This window comes from Amphimedon queenslandica, unplaced genomic scaffold, assembly GCF_000090795.2.
Source record: "Amphimedon queenslandica unplaced genomic scaffold, v1.1 AMPQUscaffold_12976, whole genome shotgun sequence".
NCBI classification, from domain to species: Eukaryota; Metazoa; Porifera; class Demospongiae; order Haplosclerida; family Niphatidae; genus Amphimedon; species Amphimedon queenslandica.
Genome location: NW_003546788.1, coordinates 44,273 through 61,341, shown reverse-complemented (window position 1 = coordinate 61,341; position 17,069 = coordinate 44,273). Strand labels below are relative to the sequence as shown.

Genomic DNA, 17,069 nt, shown 5'->3' with positions numbered 1-17,069 from the left:
TTGAACTGTGAATCCTTGTTCGATTAAAAAACGCAATTGGTCCTCTTCAATTGATATTTCTGGCCTTCCTCTCCTTCTCTTCATGCATCTGTGCTCTACATCAGTCATCAAAGCAGTAACAAGGTCTCTAACAGCTACAAATACATCATTTTCCTGACCTTCGACACCAATAATGAAGCCATAAAGTTCCAAAAGCTCCTGTACTAAATCTATTAGGTTTCTGGACCTGTCTAAGTTTTCAGGATTCACCGAATAGTGACTCATAACTTCCTCAACTGCTGTTCTTAGTAGATCAAAAATTGTGCCATCTATGTCTTGAATAGTATCAGAATCCATAGAATTAATTAGAAAGAAGAATCGACAGCTGGAGAGAAACAATAAGTCATTTAAAGTCAAGAACAATGGTGGGCGGAGCAATAGGGGCGGGGATAACTTAAGCTATTGCGCGCACGTGATGCTCATGTGGCGTAAAATCATTTGGCCACTCCCCCAAAATCGTTGCTGGAATCATAGATACTACAAAGCTGGAATCGATTTCTTGATCGAGATAAGTTAATCTATACTCCGGCAGCTACACATATTTTTGTCGCATTTGGCCTTCCATAATATGAAGGTGGTGTGGCGATGCGCGAAGCGCATCGCCTCATTAATGCATTGATTTCGTGATCGATTTTTTGATCGATTTTGCATTAGATTATCATTGTGACATGCAAGATATGATTATGATATCGATGTCCACGTGTCATGACCACGCCTTGACACTCCCACCAAATAATGGCGAGCAGCAGCAGCAGCAACGATATCTCTAGTGATGAGGTGGACAAAGCAAGAAAAGCCATTGAGTTTTTATCCAGCTTGCAGGATAAGTTACCTGGTCCATCTCAAGCAAATCAGAGCAGTTCCTCGTCTGAAGCAGATCAGAGCAGTTCCTCATTTACGAATCTTGAAAGTACAGCCTCTCGTTTTGTCATCTTTGGGGTTTCTGTGTATATCACAGCTTTAGCTAGAGTACTGTCTACTTCATGTGTTTTATTTTGGTGTCAAATCTATGTGTATTGTGAAGTTCATTATTAAATGATAAAAGTTATAACTATATATTATTATTATTTATTTTATGTAGGCATTTCTCTGCAGGCTAGAGCCAATACTGTCTTAAGCAATATAAATCGTGTGAGGTCTGGGCTGCAAGTTGGTAAAGGGAAAGGGAAGAAGAGATTGTGTGCTGAAAGAGAAGAAATGGTAAAACTGTTCCCTCAGTTTAAGTCGGCTCGAGATACTGATAAGAAGAAGCCTTGGACTCATCACTTTGTTTGCTTGGCCTATCATGACCAAACATCCATTCCAACAACTGCTTGGCAAAAGAGTGAGCTTACAAGTGCTGGTCTTGGGGAGCAGAAAATAGTCTTTCAAGATGTAGATTGTGATGCAGTAACGTTTAAGAAGGCTCTGTTAGATAAGTTTCCGAAGCTGGTAAATGGTGGTGGTTACCAGCTGTGCAAGTGTAAGGCAAACTCACGTGATTTGATGCCACTGTCTTCGTCAGTCCTCTCTACTCCAAGGGCCTTACAGAAGTGTGGTAGTGCTTGAACATACATTCGCCCATTACAGAAAGACCTCGAGCTGACTCAAGAGCAACATATTGAAGTTAGTATATGGCAGAGATGTGATAATTGTAGTGTTTATTGTAATAGTTACAGAGTGATTACTTTAATTTTTGGTAATCATTGTTATATTGTAATTATTGATGGTCTAGGTAAAAGAAAAATGTTTGATTTGTGGTATTGATCTGCCACTTGATGATTTGTTACGTCATATTGAGATTTGTAGAAGTAAATCGTAAGTGCACAGGAACATTAATCAACTTATGTTTGTTTGCTTTAGTGGAAAGAATGATTTGGATGAGTTTGACGAGGAAGCGAGTATTAAGTGTCAAGAAGAAGGGTAATTATGCTCCTAATACTTACGTTTGAAAATATAGTCGCATTGCTAGTAGTTATAGCTATTTTGCCTAAATTAAACTACCATTTTGAACCACTGTGTGCATGCTAAGTTTAATTTCAAGCACAATATGCCAAGTTAGTTTTCCCTTTAAAATTTTTTAGAACAAGAGAAGTTATACACCTATCGTCTGGTGAGGATACACCTAAGGACAATCCCAGTTACAGTCCTAATTTTTTAAGTGACAATCTTGATTACAGTCCTATTCCTCTATCTTATGATGTTTATGCCCCTATTGCTCCACCTTACAGCCCTATTCCTCACAATTTTGAAAGGTAACACAGATTATGATTCATGTACAATTATTCCCATATAACCCACTACTGAAACCAACAAACCTACATGTAATTGCTCTCTCTTTCTCTAATAATAGTCATGTTTCTGATGCGAGTAGTAGTCCAGATTTACCACCAGTGACGTTTTTAAAGTATGTTATTATAACTATGATGCAAAATTGTATTTGTATTTTATATTAAGCAATTCTGGACGTTCTAAAGAAAAGGAGGAAGTAACAGACCTCAAAAGCTGTATTAAACAGTTGCAGTCTATCAATAAAACATTGACTGCACCACATCTTTATTTGGAATTTCGGAGAGATTTTATCCTTACAGATGCTCTGAAGCATTCTACTAAGCCTAAATTTGACCCAAAGAATCAGTTAAAAGTACACAAACTAGTTTTGTTAATTTAAGAATCTTTATAATTTTAGGTAACTTTTGTTGGTGAAGCTGGAGAAGATATTGGGGGACTACGCAGGGAATTTTGGAGGTTATTTGTGTCATCAGCAGCTCAAGAATATTTTATAGGAGAAGCTTCTTGCAAGACCTTTCAACCAAATGTACAGGCTCTGCAGGTATGTGTGTTTACCTTGTGATAACTGTAATTATGCATGTTGATCTGAGCTTACAGTGATTATAATGCCAGATGCATTTACATGCATGTATATAGGATGAAGTTTATGAAAGACTTGGAGAATGGATAGCCATGTCAGTGGTACAGGATGGTTTTGGCTTTCCAATGTTAGCACCTTCAATATATGAATACATGGTCACAGGAACATGTACATGTACTAATATTCCGGTACAAGACATACCTGAACCCAGAGTCAGCTCACTTGTTTTGATGGTAAAAATAATGAACTAGTACTTATTTTTAGCATAAATATTTTATAGATTTGCTCTGCTGAGACAGTTGAGGAACTAAAGTCAATATTTGATGATGATACTTATGCTAATGCCTTGTTTGAGACTGGATACAAGAAGCCAATTTCTTCGCTGACTCTTCACAACAAGGAAGAGCTTACTAATGTTATTTCTACTTACCATACTTTGATCAAAGTGAAGGCACAAATAGACCAATTTGTGAAGGGTCTTGAAAGTCTCAATATTCACTCGTACATGGTTAAATTTCCTGCAATTATGAAGACATTGTTTGTGAAGGAGAATGAAAAGCTGACGGCAGGTTAGTGAGATTTTTTGAATCTAACATTATTTTATATTTTCTTATTTCTTCAGAATACGTTAAAGGATTGATTAAAGTCAAGTTTTCGGACAAGGAATCTTTGCTTCGCCAGAAGGAGGAAGCAACTTACATGCATTTCGTTGATTTTTTGGATGAATGTGAAGGTAAGGAATTATATTTCAGTATTAATTATTTTTGTTACTTTACTTTATACAGAAGGATCAATTGATGTGACTTTAGATGATGTATTAATATTTCTCACTGGCAGTGATAGAGAGCCTCCTCTTGGTTTTTCCCGCACACCGGAGGTAACATTCCTACATGATGCAAGTCGCACTATGGCTTTAGCTTCAACCTGTACATTGGAACTCAAGCTGCCTACCTGTCATAACGAGTATTCTAGTTTTTGCTCTTCAATGAAATGGTCTTTCAAAGGACATGGTGGCTTTCATGTAGTTTAGCAATGTCACATGGGTTACTGGAATACTAACATTTAAGTTGCCACTTACTCTCATTTATAACTTAACTCTATCATCTATCACTTATATTGATAATTAAGATTTAATTTTTTCTAAACAATCTTTCATCACACAATCATCTTATTATTATCATGATGGACTAATAATTGCGTACTAAAAAATTTGTTATGTCTCTAGCTAAAATGTAGCGAATGACTTTGTCATCACTCACACTCTGCAATTGATCTTTTAAAGTCTCTGTAACTAAAGGATTTTGAAGTTCCTCAATAAACTCTGGAACTGCAATAGTGTGGTCTCCATCAGTACAGACAGGACCCTCCCAATCAATGCCATAATCATTGTCAACTAGTAATCCATTAACTGCATTATCATTTGGATTAGATAGGGAATGATGTTGAAGTCCCATGATCCATTGCTGCATTGGAGTACGATTGTGGCTGGTCCTCATCTTGTGATGATTCCAGCCATCTTTAAACTGGGTTAACTGTTGCTGAATATCTTCCATAAATACAAATTGTAATGCAAAAATATCAGCTTCACTAGACTGGTCAAGAAGACCGCTATCTTCAAGTGCATAAAAAAGAGAATAGTAGTAACTGGTGCATTCAGTGAATACATCCCTCCATAATCTCTCGATTCTTTGGTTATGAACACTACGTCCCGTTAACATACAGCCAGGTCCACGCAATGGGTGGTGAAGCATAAATTGAGCAACAAGAGTGTTTTCTCCACCCATATCACTCCTCACCCTGCTTGGCAATCCATATCTTTCAACAGACTGCTGAAAACATCGAAGGACTGTGTCTGCCTTGTTATTATTAGATACATGTAAATGTAATATCATTCGACTGAATCCATCAATTAAACCATGAATCACAAAACGCCAACGTATTAGCTTGTGGTTGCTGTCCATGTGCCACAGAGCATTGGGAGACGGTACACTATAAACTCTCCTATGTAACGCTCTGGTTAATCTTCTCTGTGATCCCAACGGATCAACTCGGTGAAGTGCCCCTCTAATTCTTCTCCTTTGAATAATTTGGCCAGAAGAACGAAATATTCCTTCAGTGATTCGGCAACCACTATCAGGGTGCATTCTTTGAATTGCAGCCACTTGCTCATCTATTTCGGCATCCGAAAGAGTACTGTATCTTCTACTTCTAGTTACCCCAATCTCTGCCAAACGTCTCTGTACAGTACAAACAGAACACTGCAATAAACGAGCCATATCAGATAGAATGAAATCATGCCTTGTAAGAAATTGTAACTGTGCACTAGATATGTCTATTCTAGGACGCCTACGCGTCCTTATACGACACTCTTGAATTATACGATTCTCCAGCATAGCAACTAAGTCTCTTACAGATGAAACCATATCACCCATTGCCTCTTCATGACTAGTACCCACCATATCTCTTTCCAGTAGAATGCAGTTAGAAAGCATATCTTCACAGTCATTGAAGTACACTAACTTTACATTGAACGGTGCATTCGTGAAATGTTCTTTTAAATCCTCTACAAGCTCTTCCATTTCGTTAATTAGATTCTCTCTTGGGTTTTCTTGTTCATTGACAGCAACAGCCATTATCATCCAAAAAGCCACGCCTAGTAGGCTAGGCCTGCCTAAGAAGGCACCCTCTTATGTTCAGTATGGACTCCTGTTGTTCCACCAGAGATGGAAGTTGTAACCGATCGGTTGTAACTCTTTATTGGTTTACAGGACTTGAAAAGCAAATCACCTACTTTAGAATTTTCTTGACTATTGCTTTTGGTAACAACTCAGCTCTAACTAAGCTCCGCCAAACACCCACTCAATGGGATGGAGTTGAGTTTTGACTGAGCAGCTAAAATTCATCTTTTTGATCAAAATTGACAAATTTTACCACACAAAGCTTTGTATTATCATAAAACTAGCCTTTTGACAAAAAAACAGAAACCTTACTTTTAATTTTTAACTGGGGAAAAAACCATGCTTTTACTGTTTTAATTACTTACATGCTTGGTATAGGTGTAAAAAATATAATGTAAAAAATTAATGAAAAAAATTATTTAGAATGAATGAGATTCAGAGCTAAAGGCATCCTTACCAAGCTTTAACGCCCACTCCGGCTGGGCAGGGCTGGTTATTTTCAAGGCTAGCACGGCTTAGGTTTTCTACATCAAAATTCCCCATTTTTGTCTTAAACCACTTTGTACAGCTAACAGGTATTGTTTAAGCAAGAGTGAAAGTTAATTGCAAGCAGACATAAAAATTGATCAATTCAACCTCATTTTTGGCTTTCAAGGCCAGTAAAAGCATAACTTAACTTACTGAGCTTGAAAGGCCAAAGTTAAGACAAATGTTCTAATTTTCTGTTTACTTGCAATTAACTTAAATTTTGGCTTAAACAATACTTAATAGCTATACAGGGTGGTTTGTCGTAAAATTGGCAAATTTTGATCTAGAAAACCTAAGTTTTAGCCTGGAAGATAGAGTGGGCGTTAAGGGCTTGGTGAAGGCTTTTGATTGTTTAATTTTCTTTGGCCTATTTCAATTTTCTTTTGGCTTACCAACCTTTTGTACCTTTTCTTTGAGCTCATAAGCCAAAAGAAAATTGAAAAAAGCCAATAAAAATTAAAGAACCAAAAGCCCTCACAAAACCTCAACGCCCACTCAGGCAGAGCATTGCTGGGTATTTTCAGCAGGCTAAACTCTGGGTTTCTACATCATGCATAATTCAACAATTTCATCATAGACTACCTTGTATAGCTGACAGGTAATGTTTAAGTATAAATGAAAGTAAATTGCAAGTGGACATAAAAGAATAGTATGTTCCCCTAACTTTGGCCATAGTTTAGTTATGCTTTTATTGGCTTTGAAAGCTCAAAATGAAAACAAATTGACCAATCAATTCTTAAGTCCACTTGCAATTAAGTGTCATTTTTGCTTAAACATTACCTGTTAGCTATACATAGTGGATCATGAGAAATTTTAAGGTACTGTTCAATATCTCCATCATTTTCACTTTTCAGTTGAAATTGTTTCAGAACACATTGCTTTGCATCACAGCTAGCTAAACATTTCATTTAACAGTCATGTGCTTTGGACATGTTATTCTTATTATTTTTCAAGCAAAACTATAATTTAAGTTGTAAGTTCCATTATGATTATATATATGCAACTATATAAAAGACCATAGTAGCTATTGGGCTATCTAATAGTTACTAAAATGTTTCCACTTCATCAACACTGTTTAAAAAGATATCAATAATTATTAATTGCATCATAATCATAATGATTTAGGATAATTTAATGTCAGTCCACAATCCTGTATCAGGCATCGAAACATCATTTTTAATCTTAAAAGAGTCACCAATATTTGTATACTGACACCAGTCCTTTCCTTTAGCGGGTCTCTCTGGGCCATTCCTGGAGGGCTACTGATGTCATTCTCTTTTTACTTTATTTCTTTCCCCTCCTATAACTAAATAATAACACGATATGAGGAACTATGACCAGAAATTGTAATAATACACACATTTCTTACTGGGAACGAAGCAGAGCTTGGTTTCTATACTCCACCAACAACAGTCACATGTATGGAGCTAACACACTCAAGAATATCTCAGTTTGACTGTCTCAACATTGGTGTGTAGTGCAACGGCATGAATAACCTCAACATGAGTATTTCAGATCTCCTACATAACTAAGGAGTTACATTATGGCTATTACTACGGTACAATTACAATAGAAACTAACCGTAAAACCTCTTTAAACTGGATTAACTTGCTTATTAACTTCATCCATCTTGTCTCTAAAGCTGACACGCCTACATACTATAGGCGGGCTGACATCACGTGATGACAAGAAGTCCTAGAAAATCCATCACTGTAAATGCAAAATCGATCAAAAAATCGATCACGAAATCAATGCATTAATGAGGCGATGCGCTTCGCGCATCGCCACACCACCTTTCTATAGGTATATCGATTTATTTTTTGTCCACTTTGGCGCTCCATAAGAATCATTCTCCAAGAAAGGAAGAAGTGATACTGTGACTGTTGCATCGCATCAGCTTACCTCATGCCGCCATTTTGTTAAGTATAGAAGCATGTGCTCTAAAATTTGGGCGTGGTCGCGCAGCTCAGATCTCAGAACTGGGAACAGCAAGTATTTTACCTAGCTGCTACATGTATAGGCTAGCTATACTTGGAATCAAATTGCAATACTTAGTGGAGGTTTCCAGCTAAGAGAAGGCATTAATCTTGCATATATCAAGTGTGTAATGAATTATTTAATTTCAAAAACACAAAACAATTAATTAATGTTTATAATACTAGTGATAATATGAACTTGACAACAGGAAGAACATGCAGGAATAGCTACAGGATTGCTGGGAAGATAGAGCTTCTTGAACAAGGATTCACATCAAGACTATATAATATTCATTTCACTTGTCATCAGTATAGTAGATATTCCTTCACCATATCTATTCAATTCAATCAGTGCTGTCCCTCAATCATAAATGCTGTAAAATCATAACAATGACAACAATAATAAAGAAACTTATTGTTTATGTAAAATCAAAAAGTATCACAATTGTAACTGAAAAAATATTATAAATATTATAAAAAAATCAACACAAACAAGAACATAAAAAATTAAAAAAAACAAGATTGAGTAGGATTCCAAACGACCAACCAAAATACGATATGAAAATCCTACTCTCGTGACACAAATTCTACTTTACATTGTAAGGTGATCAATAACTTTTAAATAATAACATTAAAAGTACAATGTAGAGTAGAATTTGCATCATGAGAGTAGGATTTTCATTTCGTATTTTGGTTGGTCGTTTGGAATCCTACTCAATCTTGTTTTTTTTAATTTTTTATGTTCTAATTATGTGGATTAGGTGGTTTTATTAGGGTTTCCCACATTTTTTTGTGTAGTTCTTTATATGTACAGGGTTGCTAGGAAATTTTTTAAATTTTTATAATAATTTTTTTCTAATTATTGATTGTTTGGTTGGTTCTTTTTAGGAGATGGAGCACACAAAACATCAGGACTGGAGCAGATTCAACAAGAGTACAAGACTCACAACAAATATTCGCTTTCATAAAATGGCAGACTCAATTGAATACTGCGCATGCTCACAAAAATGAATAATTAATGAAATGAATAATGAGATAGTCACACAATAATAATAATAATAGTAAACACTAATGGAAATACTTGTGCTAGCTGTATGGAAATTAAAATTTTGAGCTGATTCTAATAAAAAATTAAAATTATATCAATTTTTAAAGTTACTCAAAAATTAGACTAATGTCCTTGTTTTTTGCCCAAATTTCGCCAAAAATGACAAGGACAGATTTCTCCATTTTAATAAATTTTCCTGATACATGCTTGTATATATGTTGTGTAGAAAACCTAGTTGTGCAGCAAGTTTCATATATGGCAAGTTTGAGCTGGTCCAATCAAAATTGGATTTCTTAAATTTTTAAAGTTGTTCCTTCAGAAGCTATGCTCATGTACATGTATTATTGTAGTGCTTTTCAGGCTGTCAGCTCATGAAGAATGCTTTTTAGCTCACTTAGCATGCTTTGTGGAAAACCCTGGCTTTATGTATACTATGTATTTTGACTATTGGCAACAGATCTTCAAAATTGAAATTTTTCAATGACTAAAATATTTATAAAATTTTACCTTTAAAATACTCACTATAGAATAATTTTTAAACAACAAAATCTGTGTTATTAAATTTACATGTACTTGTCTGTTTTACCACTAATTTTTGTCTTTTAGAAAACAGCTGTATTGGTAATGTATGATTAAGTCACTGAAAAGTATATAACAAGTGAGTCTCGAAGTCTGTGTGCTTTGAATGAATGTAGTCCATGTGAGAAATCACTTCAAAATTGTAAAAAACGTTAATCAATAATTACTAATTCTATTCTTTTAGACTAGACAGAATTATTACAGAATCTCTTTTGTTTTTTTGCAGTGTCCAGGTATTATTTATTATTGTCATTTGATTCTGTTGTAAAAGAATGCTGCTTTTGCTTCAGAAAATAAGACTAGATGTAAATCTTACTGATTATGTTAGACATCAAGTAGATAGTGACAGAAATTATGAATGTGGTGTGAATTCCCATTTATTAAATAATAAAAATTATTTTTTGTTCTGTGATATTATACAAGATCTATTTTATATTACTATAATGAAACACTGTTATTTGTATTAGTTTAATTGAACATGGTATAAAGTATGTCTCATATAGCCAGACTATATTGAAAGTATTAAGACCTTACCATTAATTCTATTAAATTTTTGACCACAACAAAGCATGAGCAAATTTAAATTTTAGCTTGTTTATCATGCAAGTTTAAGGAAAATCACAATATAGAGCTACCTAGCTGTGAAAATAAATGAACATTTACAAATATGTAATTGTTATGACAAATTAATGGTAACTAAAAAATTGAAAATATCATTATGAACCATTGAATCCAACAAGAACATTATCAAGTTTTTAAGAACCTTTCTTATAAGGTTCAGTAAGCACATAATACAGGGGAGTAGGAACAGGAGGGGCAAGTTGCCCCCCCCCCCAATATTATTTTAGAGGGGGCATTGCTCCCTCAATATCAGCCAATGATTTGATTTATTACAGGCCTGTACCTAGAGGGGTGAAGGGGTGACAAGTCACCCTCCTTTTTGCTGTCATGATAATAATTATGACATTGTAATTGTAGTTCCAAAACATGTTAAAATTGCTCTTTGAGCAGCCCTTTTTGAAAAAATTTTATTGGGGGGTACCCCCAGACCCCCTTCCCATACATATACATGCATACACACAATCTGTCTTGCCCCATCAATTGAAAAATGGTTCCTGTTCCCCTGTAATATCAGTATATAGCAAAAATTAATTTTAAAAGAGAAAAAAGAAATCAATTAAGCCAATAATAATAATAGCATAAAATTATTTTTTAACCATATTAGTACTTTGTGCAGCATTACACTACTTATGCAAAAAAATTAAACTGAAAAAAGCAAAAATTCTAAAATAGAAACAGCAAGTCATATAAAAGTGAAATTAAACACACAAAATACAAATGTTTAGTAAATGCTCTTATATTATATCAAATACTGTTACAAATCAGTATTTTCATAAATTGCATCATATTGAGGGGGCTCTGCCTCACGAATGGGATCAGCATTTGCTTCTGATTTCTCTCCTTCATCAGGATCTCTGGGAGTTTGTTGCAAAGTGGCAACAGGGTATGGATAAAATTGAGCTGATGGAGGTAATGCCATGCTTTGTGGAACATAAACATAATATCCTCCATGAGAAGTAGCATTAGGAGGAAATGATGGTGGTGGAGGATGATTCAAGACATTAGTGGGTGATGCAACGTATTGAGGTGGTTCCTGCCATTCTTGTGTTTTTGAAGGTATAGTATTTAATTGAATATTTGATTCGTCGTTAGTTGCAACATTTCTTAGAACTGTGGACCTGTCTGGTGTCATTCTTCTGGAGTGTCGTTTCTTAGCATAAGTATAGAAAACAGCAAAAATCACTGCTATTAATATAATTAAAATAATGACACCAAATGTACCACCAATAGCTCCTCCAATAACTACAAAAATAGAAATATGCATAGTGATTTACATGTCAGCCATAAATCTAGAAAATACCTGAAGTACCCTGATTAGATCTAGTAGTTGTAATATTGCTGTTGCAGTATCCTACAGTTGATACACTCGTTGATGATGAAGAATATGCTATCATTATGAAAAATAAACTAAATCAAAAGAGTAAAAATGGACTTACAGCAAGCTACAGTGACATCTTCTGAATGTGTACATGATGTAATACTGGAAATGGGACAAGAATTCCTTGAATTGAAGCAAGTACTTGATGCAGTGCTTGAAAAATGAGCAGACCATATTGGTTTACTGTAATTATCAGGCCTATCAGTTAATAAGATAATTATTAGTATAATTGTGATAGCAACTCACAGAGACAAATGGTCATATCTGTAATAGCTACTGTATCCTAACTGTTTGCAGACAGTTCTAGCATCAGTTGAACTGAACCCATCATCACATATTGTTCCCCACTGTCCATTACAATATACTTCTACTCGTCCTTGATTGGAGTAATTTCCTCCTTGAAGACGTAGCATACCAGTGTATGGGCTGCTCCAAATTCTACTAGTATCTATTTAAAAAATTTAATTTTGATAATTCAATTATTTCTTACAGCAGTAGACTGTAGCATCATAGGAATTGGTGTTAGTGCACCCACTATCAATGTATGTAGAAAAGGAGCATTGTGATAAAGTTAAATAGTTGCTATTAGCACACTTCACATCATCAATTATCATTTGATTAGTATCAGTCCCATAACTTGTTCTTCCAGCTCTAGAGTAGCTTGAAGCTCCAGTGTATCCCAACTGATGACAAATGACATCAGCTTCTGAGGAACTGTAATAATTGTCATCACAAATGTTACCCCATATACTATTATAATAAAGTTGCACAATGCCGTAATAGTATGAAGATGAAGAAACCCCATTACGATAAAGAACTATTGTACCAGCGGCTGCAGAACCAGCATTAGCTAGGTTAAAGTTAGTAAGTAGTTTCATTTGATTAATAAAACAACTTACATATTAATCCAGAACAAGTAGATAAAGTAGTAGTATATCTAGTAGTAGAATAAATTTCACCTACAAAATAATAACCAAATTAATTATACATGTATACATGTACATATACAACTAACTGCATGTGACTGAGACATCACTGGAGTGAGAGCAACTAGTGATAGAGCTTGAAGGACAACTGTTACTGGAACCAAAGCATGTAGCATATGATGTACTGTACATGTTAGTACTCCAGATTGGCTGACTTGTATTGCCATATCTACAAGAATTGAGTTTTAGACATTATTTAAAGTAGATAATATTACAATGAATCATATCTCCTTGAACCAGAGTCATATCCAAGCTGCCTACAAATAGTATTAGCATCACTTGTACTAAATCCAGTGCTACATATTGTCCCCCACTGTCCATTACAATACACTTCGACAAGTCCTTCATTAGAATAATATCCACCTTGAAGACGTATCATACCAGCATATGGACTACTGTTCCATATCCTAGTGGTATCTATAGCAATACGTAAAAGATATACTATGGTAATGAATATCTTACAGCAGTATACAGTAGCATCATAACCGTTACTATTAACACAACCACTGTCAATGTAAGTAGAGTAAGAACATTGAGCAATAGATAAATAGCTGCTACTGGCACAGTTAACATCATCCCATTTCATAGAAAAATAGTCTGTACCATAACTAAAAAAACGTAGTAACTATTATATAACCACAAGTAACTAAAACACCTGACATGACCAGCTCTAGAGTAGCTTAAGGCTCCAGTGTATCCCAACTGATGACAAATGACATTAGCTTCAGTGTAACTATAATAGTTGTCGTAACATATGTTACCCCATCCATTATAATACACTCTAATTGTTCCATAATAATAAGAAGGTGATGGTACATTGTTGCGAGACAAAATGAGTGCTCCATTAGATACAGAGTTTGAATCTACAAAATCAAGAAGTATTAAAGCTACTATGCAGTAATGATAAATAGACTGACTAGAAATTAATCCGGAACAAGTAGACGAAGTAGTAGAATATCTAGTAGAAGAATATGCTTCTCCTAAAAATGATAATCATTCTATATTAATTATACAGGTACATATACAACTGACTGCATGTAACTGAGACATCACTGGAGTGAGAGCAACTAGTGATAGAGCTTGAAGGACAACTGTTACTGGAACCAAAGCATGTAGCATATGATGTACTATACATGTTAGTACTCCAGATTGGCTGACTTGTATTGCCATATCTATACAAAATTTGAGTTAAAACAATATTTAAAGTACATGTAGATCCTTTTACAATGAATCATATCTTCTTAAACCAGAGTCATATCCAAGCTGTCTACAAATAGTATTAGCATCACTTGTACTAAATCCAGTGCTGCATATTGTTCCCCACTGTCCATTACAATAAACCTCAACACGCCCTTCATTAGAATAATATCCACCTTGAAGACGTACCATACCAGCATATGGATTACTGTTCCAGATTTTAGTGGTATCTGTGACAATACATGAAAAACAAGATAAAAATAATAATATCTTACAGCAGTATACAGTAGCATCATAACTGTTACTGTTAACACAACCACTGTCAATGTAAGTAGAGTAGGCACATTGAGCAATGGATAAATAGCTGCTACTGACACAGTTAACATCATCCCATTTCATAGAAACATAGTCTGTACCATAGCTACAAAACAAAAATTATTAATATTATCATTAATGAAATATACCTTGTTAGTCCAGCTCTAGAGTAGCTTGAAACTCCAGTGTATCCCAACTGATGACAAATGACATTAGCTTCAGAGTAACTGTAAGAGTAGTCATCACATATGTTACCCCATCCATTATAATACACTCTCACTACTCCGTAATAATAAGAAGGTGATTGTATGTTGCTGCGGTATAAAATAAGTGCTCCATTAGAAACAGAGCCTAATTATAGAATTATAAAATTATCATTACACAATCATAGGGAATTAACTGACTAAGAATAAGTCCAGGACAAGTGGACTGAGTAACAGTTTGTCTGGAAGAAGATGAGATGTCTCCTAAGTAAGTATTACTTTATATCAAGCAACAACAACTTAATTCACTAACTGCATGTAAGTGTAACATCATTCAACTGAGAGCAATTGGTCACTGAAGCTAATGGACAAGAGTTTCCAGAACCAAAGCACCTATGACTAGCTGTACTATACATGTTGGTGTTCCATATAGGCTGAATTGAGTTATTAAATCTAAAATGAATCTTAAAAATGAATTTAAACAATCAATAAAACTAACCTTGAGGTGTGATTAAATTTGTCATAACCATCATATCCCAGTTGCTTGCAGAGAGTGTTGGCATCAGTAGAGTCAAACCCATCACTGCATATTGTCCCCCACTGTCCGTTACAATAAACTTCAACACGTCCTTCATTAGAATAATCTCCATCTTGAAGACGTACCATACCAGGGAATGGACTACTGTTCCATATCCTTGTGGTATCTGTAATAATACTCATTAATAAAATCTAACAGTAATAATATCTTACAGCAGTATACAGTAGCATCATAACTGTTACTGTTAACACAACCATAATCAATAATAGTAGAGTAGGAACATTGAGCAATAGATAAATAGCTGCTACTGACACAGTTAACATCATCCCATTTCATAGAAAGATAGTCTGTACCATAACTAAAAAACAATAGTAACTATAGCTACAAGTAACAAACACACCTGACACGACCAGCTCTAGAGTAGCTAGAATATCCAGTGTATCCCAGCTGATGACAAATGACATTAGCTTCAGCTGAATTATAATAGTAGTCATCACAAATGTTCCCCCATCCATTATGATAGACTCTAATTGTTCCATAGTAATAAGTAGTTGATGATATATTGTTACGAGACAAAACAATAGCTCCATTAACAGCATCAGGCGCACCATCTAAAATTAAAAGTCACTAAGTTGATTGGGGTAATGTGCTATAACAATGTTGGCTTGAAGTGTACAATTGTTTGATTACTATAGAGTGATTTTAATGATGAGAAAAATGTTGAACTTTTATGACTACTATTTTATCTGTTTGTTACCAATTACATACATAACTAATAAATAACAATTTCTTTATTCTAATAAGGAAATGAGTAATTAATAGCACCCTAATATGAACATAATAGATACTCATTGTCTGTTATTTTAATCTGAAGTTTTAAGCTAAAACTTCAAACCTACATGTACATATGTATCAATGAATTTGTAATACAAAACTTGAATTTAAATAGTAGGCAGGATGTGATGAGTTTGATCATTGGTAGTACAATGCAACAACAAAGCAACAGAAAGATGCATTGTCATACAGCAAAGGCCAAAGTTTAAGCAGCAACAAGGACTCTCATCATAAATAGTAAACATAATACAGCAGTTTTTTAGTTTGACTTCTTGTAGCTTTTATAAAAGTCTAAGTAACTACATGTAACTAGTATCTAGAGTAATTGAACATAATCTAAAGTATTGGTGGACTGTTAATATTTTGTACATGTATACATACAGTTCTTATCATTAGTTAAAATCAAAAATACATGTGCTCTTGATTAAATCAAATGGCAGCAATAATATCACATACAAGTACTAATATCATATTACATGAATCTAATAGACCAACCTAATACTTGTGAGCATGATGCTTTTGTGTTGGTCACAACAGAAAATGAAGAAGTGTCACCTACAAAAACATCATAACAATACATAAAATAATTTATCAAGAGCAGGTAACAAAGCATGGATGTACAAAAATTACATAACATACTGCACTTCAAAAATAGATCATTAAGATGAGAGCAGTTAGTGACTGAATTCATTGGACAGCTATTGCTTGAGCCATAACACACATCATATGATGTACTGTACATACTGTCACTCCATATAGGCTGACTAGAGTTACTAGGTCTATAAAAGTGACATACAACTATACTTTGGAAATATATTGCTTACAATGCTGAAAAAATTGCATAGTTCTTAAAACCTAGTTGCTTGCAAAGTGTAGTAGCATCATAACTATCAACCCCATCACTGCATATTGTCCCCCACTGTCCATTACAATAAACCTCAACACGTCCTTCATTAGAATAATCTCCATCTTGAAGACGTATCATACCAGAGAAAGGATTACTATCCCAAATCCTAGTGGTATCTATAAAAATGAATTATAAACACTATGAAGAAAAGAGTTGAATATCTTACAGCAGTATACAGTAGCATCATAACTGTCACTGTTAACACAACCACTGTCTATGATAGTAGAATGTGAACACTGAAAGATAGAAAGATAATCACTGTCACCACAGTTGACATCATCCCATTTCATTCGAAGATAGTCTGTACCATAACTACAGTAAAAGGAACAATTTCATTACATCACCAAACTGTTTTAATGTACTTAGTTAGTCCAGCTCTAGAGTAGCTTGA

At 34.6% G+C, this 17,069-nt stretch overlaps 3 protein-coding genes and 1 long non-coding RNA gene across 4 annotated transcripts in view; 2 read left to right on the top strand and 2 right to left on the bottom strand.

The window, feature by feature from the left end:
* The first annotated feature begins 618 nt into the window (after positions 1 to 618).
* On the top strand, positions 619 to 1,646 carry LOC109585966 (uncharacterized). The gene is made up of 2 exons (XM_020002110.1): positions 619 to 949; positions 1,121 to 1,646. Exons 1-2 carry the CDS (start codon positions 775 to 777, stop codon positions 1,585 to 1,587), a joined length of 642 nt encoding a protein of 213 aa, XP_019857669.1. The 5' UTR covers positions 619 to 774; the 3' UTR covers positions 1,588 to 1,646.
* Positions 1,647 to 1,864: 218 nt separating this feature from the next.
* LOC109585961 (G2/M phase-specific E3 ubiquitin-protein ligase-like) lies at positions 1,865 to 3,920 on the top strand. The gene is made up of 9 exons (XM_020002108.1): positions 1,865 to 1,941; positions 2,103 to 2,273; positions 2,372 to 2,425; positions 2,476 to 2,662; positions 2,708 to 2,851; positions 2,947 to 3,123; positions 3,171 to 3,459; positions 3,513 to 3,623; positions 3,676 to 3,920. Exons 1-9 carry the CDS (start codon positions 1,865 to 1,867, stop codon positions 3,918 to 3,920), a joined length of 1,455 nt encoding a protein of 484 aa, XP_019857667.1.
* A 3,230-nt stretch (positions 3,921 to 7,150) lies between these two features.
* On the bottom strand, positions 7,151 to 7,932 carry LOC109585962 (uncharacterized). The gene is made up of 2 exons (XR_002186752.1): positions 7,678 to 7,932; positions 7,151 to 7,624 (listed from the first exon to the last, which is right to left on the bottom strand). It is a non-coding gene; the product is annotated as an uncharacterized LOC109585962 (long non-coding RNA).
* A 3,041-nt stretch (positions 7,933 to 10,973) lies between these two features.
* The window catches only part of LOC105314354 (uncharacterized), a 43,880-nt gene continuing 37,784 nt past the window's right edge, over positions 10,974 to 17,069 (bottom strand). Inside the window, exons 55-78 of the mRNA XM_020002107.1 lie at positions 16,845 to 16,990; positions 16,596 to 16,794; positions 16,411 to 16,550; positions 16,267 to 16,326; positions 15,338 to 15,548; positions 15,150 to 15,295; positions 14,899 to 15,103; positions 14,713 to 14,852; positions 14,601 to 14,663; positions 14,346 to 14,547; positions 14,157 to 14,302; positions 13,910 to 14,111; positions 13,717 to 13,856; positions 13,602 to 13,664; positions 13,340 to 13,547; positions 13,147 to 13,292; positions 12,900 to 13,101; positions 12,714 to 12,853; positions 12,598 to 12,657; positions 12,189 to 12,548; positions 11,945 to 12,146; positions 11,757 to 11,896; positions 11,621 to 11,707; positions 10,974 to 11,562 (exon numbers count right to left, since the gene is read on the bottom strand). Coding sequence (XP_019857666.1) covers positions 11,075 to 11,562; positions 11,621 to 11,707; positions 11,757 to 11,896; positions 11,945 to 12,146; positions 12,189 to 12,548; positions 12,598 to 12,657; positions 12,714 to 12,853; positions 12,900 to 13,101; positions 13,147 to 13,292; positions 13,340 to 13,547; positions 13,602 to 13,664; positions 13,717 to 13,856; positions 13,910 to 14,111; positions 14,157 to 14,302; positions 14,346 to 14,547; positions 14,601 to 14,663; positions 14,713 to 14,852; positions 14,899 to 15,103; positions 15,150 to 15,295; positions 15,338 to 15,548; positions 16,267 to 16,326; positions 16,411 to 16,550; positions 16,596 to 16,794; positions 16,845 to 16,990 — 4,096 coding nt within the window. The 3' untranslated portion in view covers positions 10,974 to 11,074. The remainder of the gene's footprint in view (positions 11,563 to 11,620; positions 11,708 to 11,756; positions 11,897 to 11,944; positions 12,147 to 12,188; positions 12,549 to 12,597; positions 12,658 to 12,713; positions 12,854 to 12,899; positions 13,102 to 13,146; positions 13,293 to 13,339; positions 13,548 to 13,601; positions 13,665 to 13,716; positions 13,857 to 13,909; positions 14,112 to 14,156; positions 14,303 to 14,345; positions 14,548 to 14,600; positions 14,664 to 14,712; positions 14,853 to 14,898; positions 15,104 to 15,149; positions 15,296 to 15,337; positions 15,549 to 16,266; positions 16,327 to 16,410; positions 16,551 to 16,595; positions 16,795 to 16,844; positions 16,991 to 17,069) is intronic.

What these genes read in the sequence shown, in the direction of transcription:
- LOC109585961 (XM_020002108.1), top strand. Translation starts at nt 1,865, where the DNA reads ATGTTTGTTTGCTTTAGTGGAAAGAATGATTTGGATGAGTTTGACGAG. An exon ending in CCACCAGTGACGTTTTTAAA is followed by an intron (nt 2,426 to 2,475) that starts GTATGTTATTAT and finishes TTTTATATTAAG; the next exon opens with CAATTCTGGACGTTCTAAAG. An exon ending in ACCCAAAGAATCAGTTAAAA is followed by an intron (nt 2,663 to 2,707) that starts GTACACAAACTA and finishes TTATAATTTTAG; the next exon opens with GTAACTTTTGTTGGTGAAGC.
- LOC109585966 (XM_020002110.1), top strand. Translation starts at nt 775, where the DNA reads ATGGCGAGCAGCAGCAGCAGCAACGATATCTCTAGTGATGAGGTGGAC. An exon ending in CTCATTTACGAATCTTGAAA is followed by an intron (nt 950 to 1,120) that starts GTACAGCCTCTC and finishes TATTTTATGTAG; the next exon opens with GCATTTCTCTGCAGGCTAGA.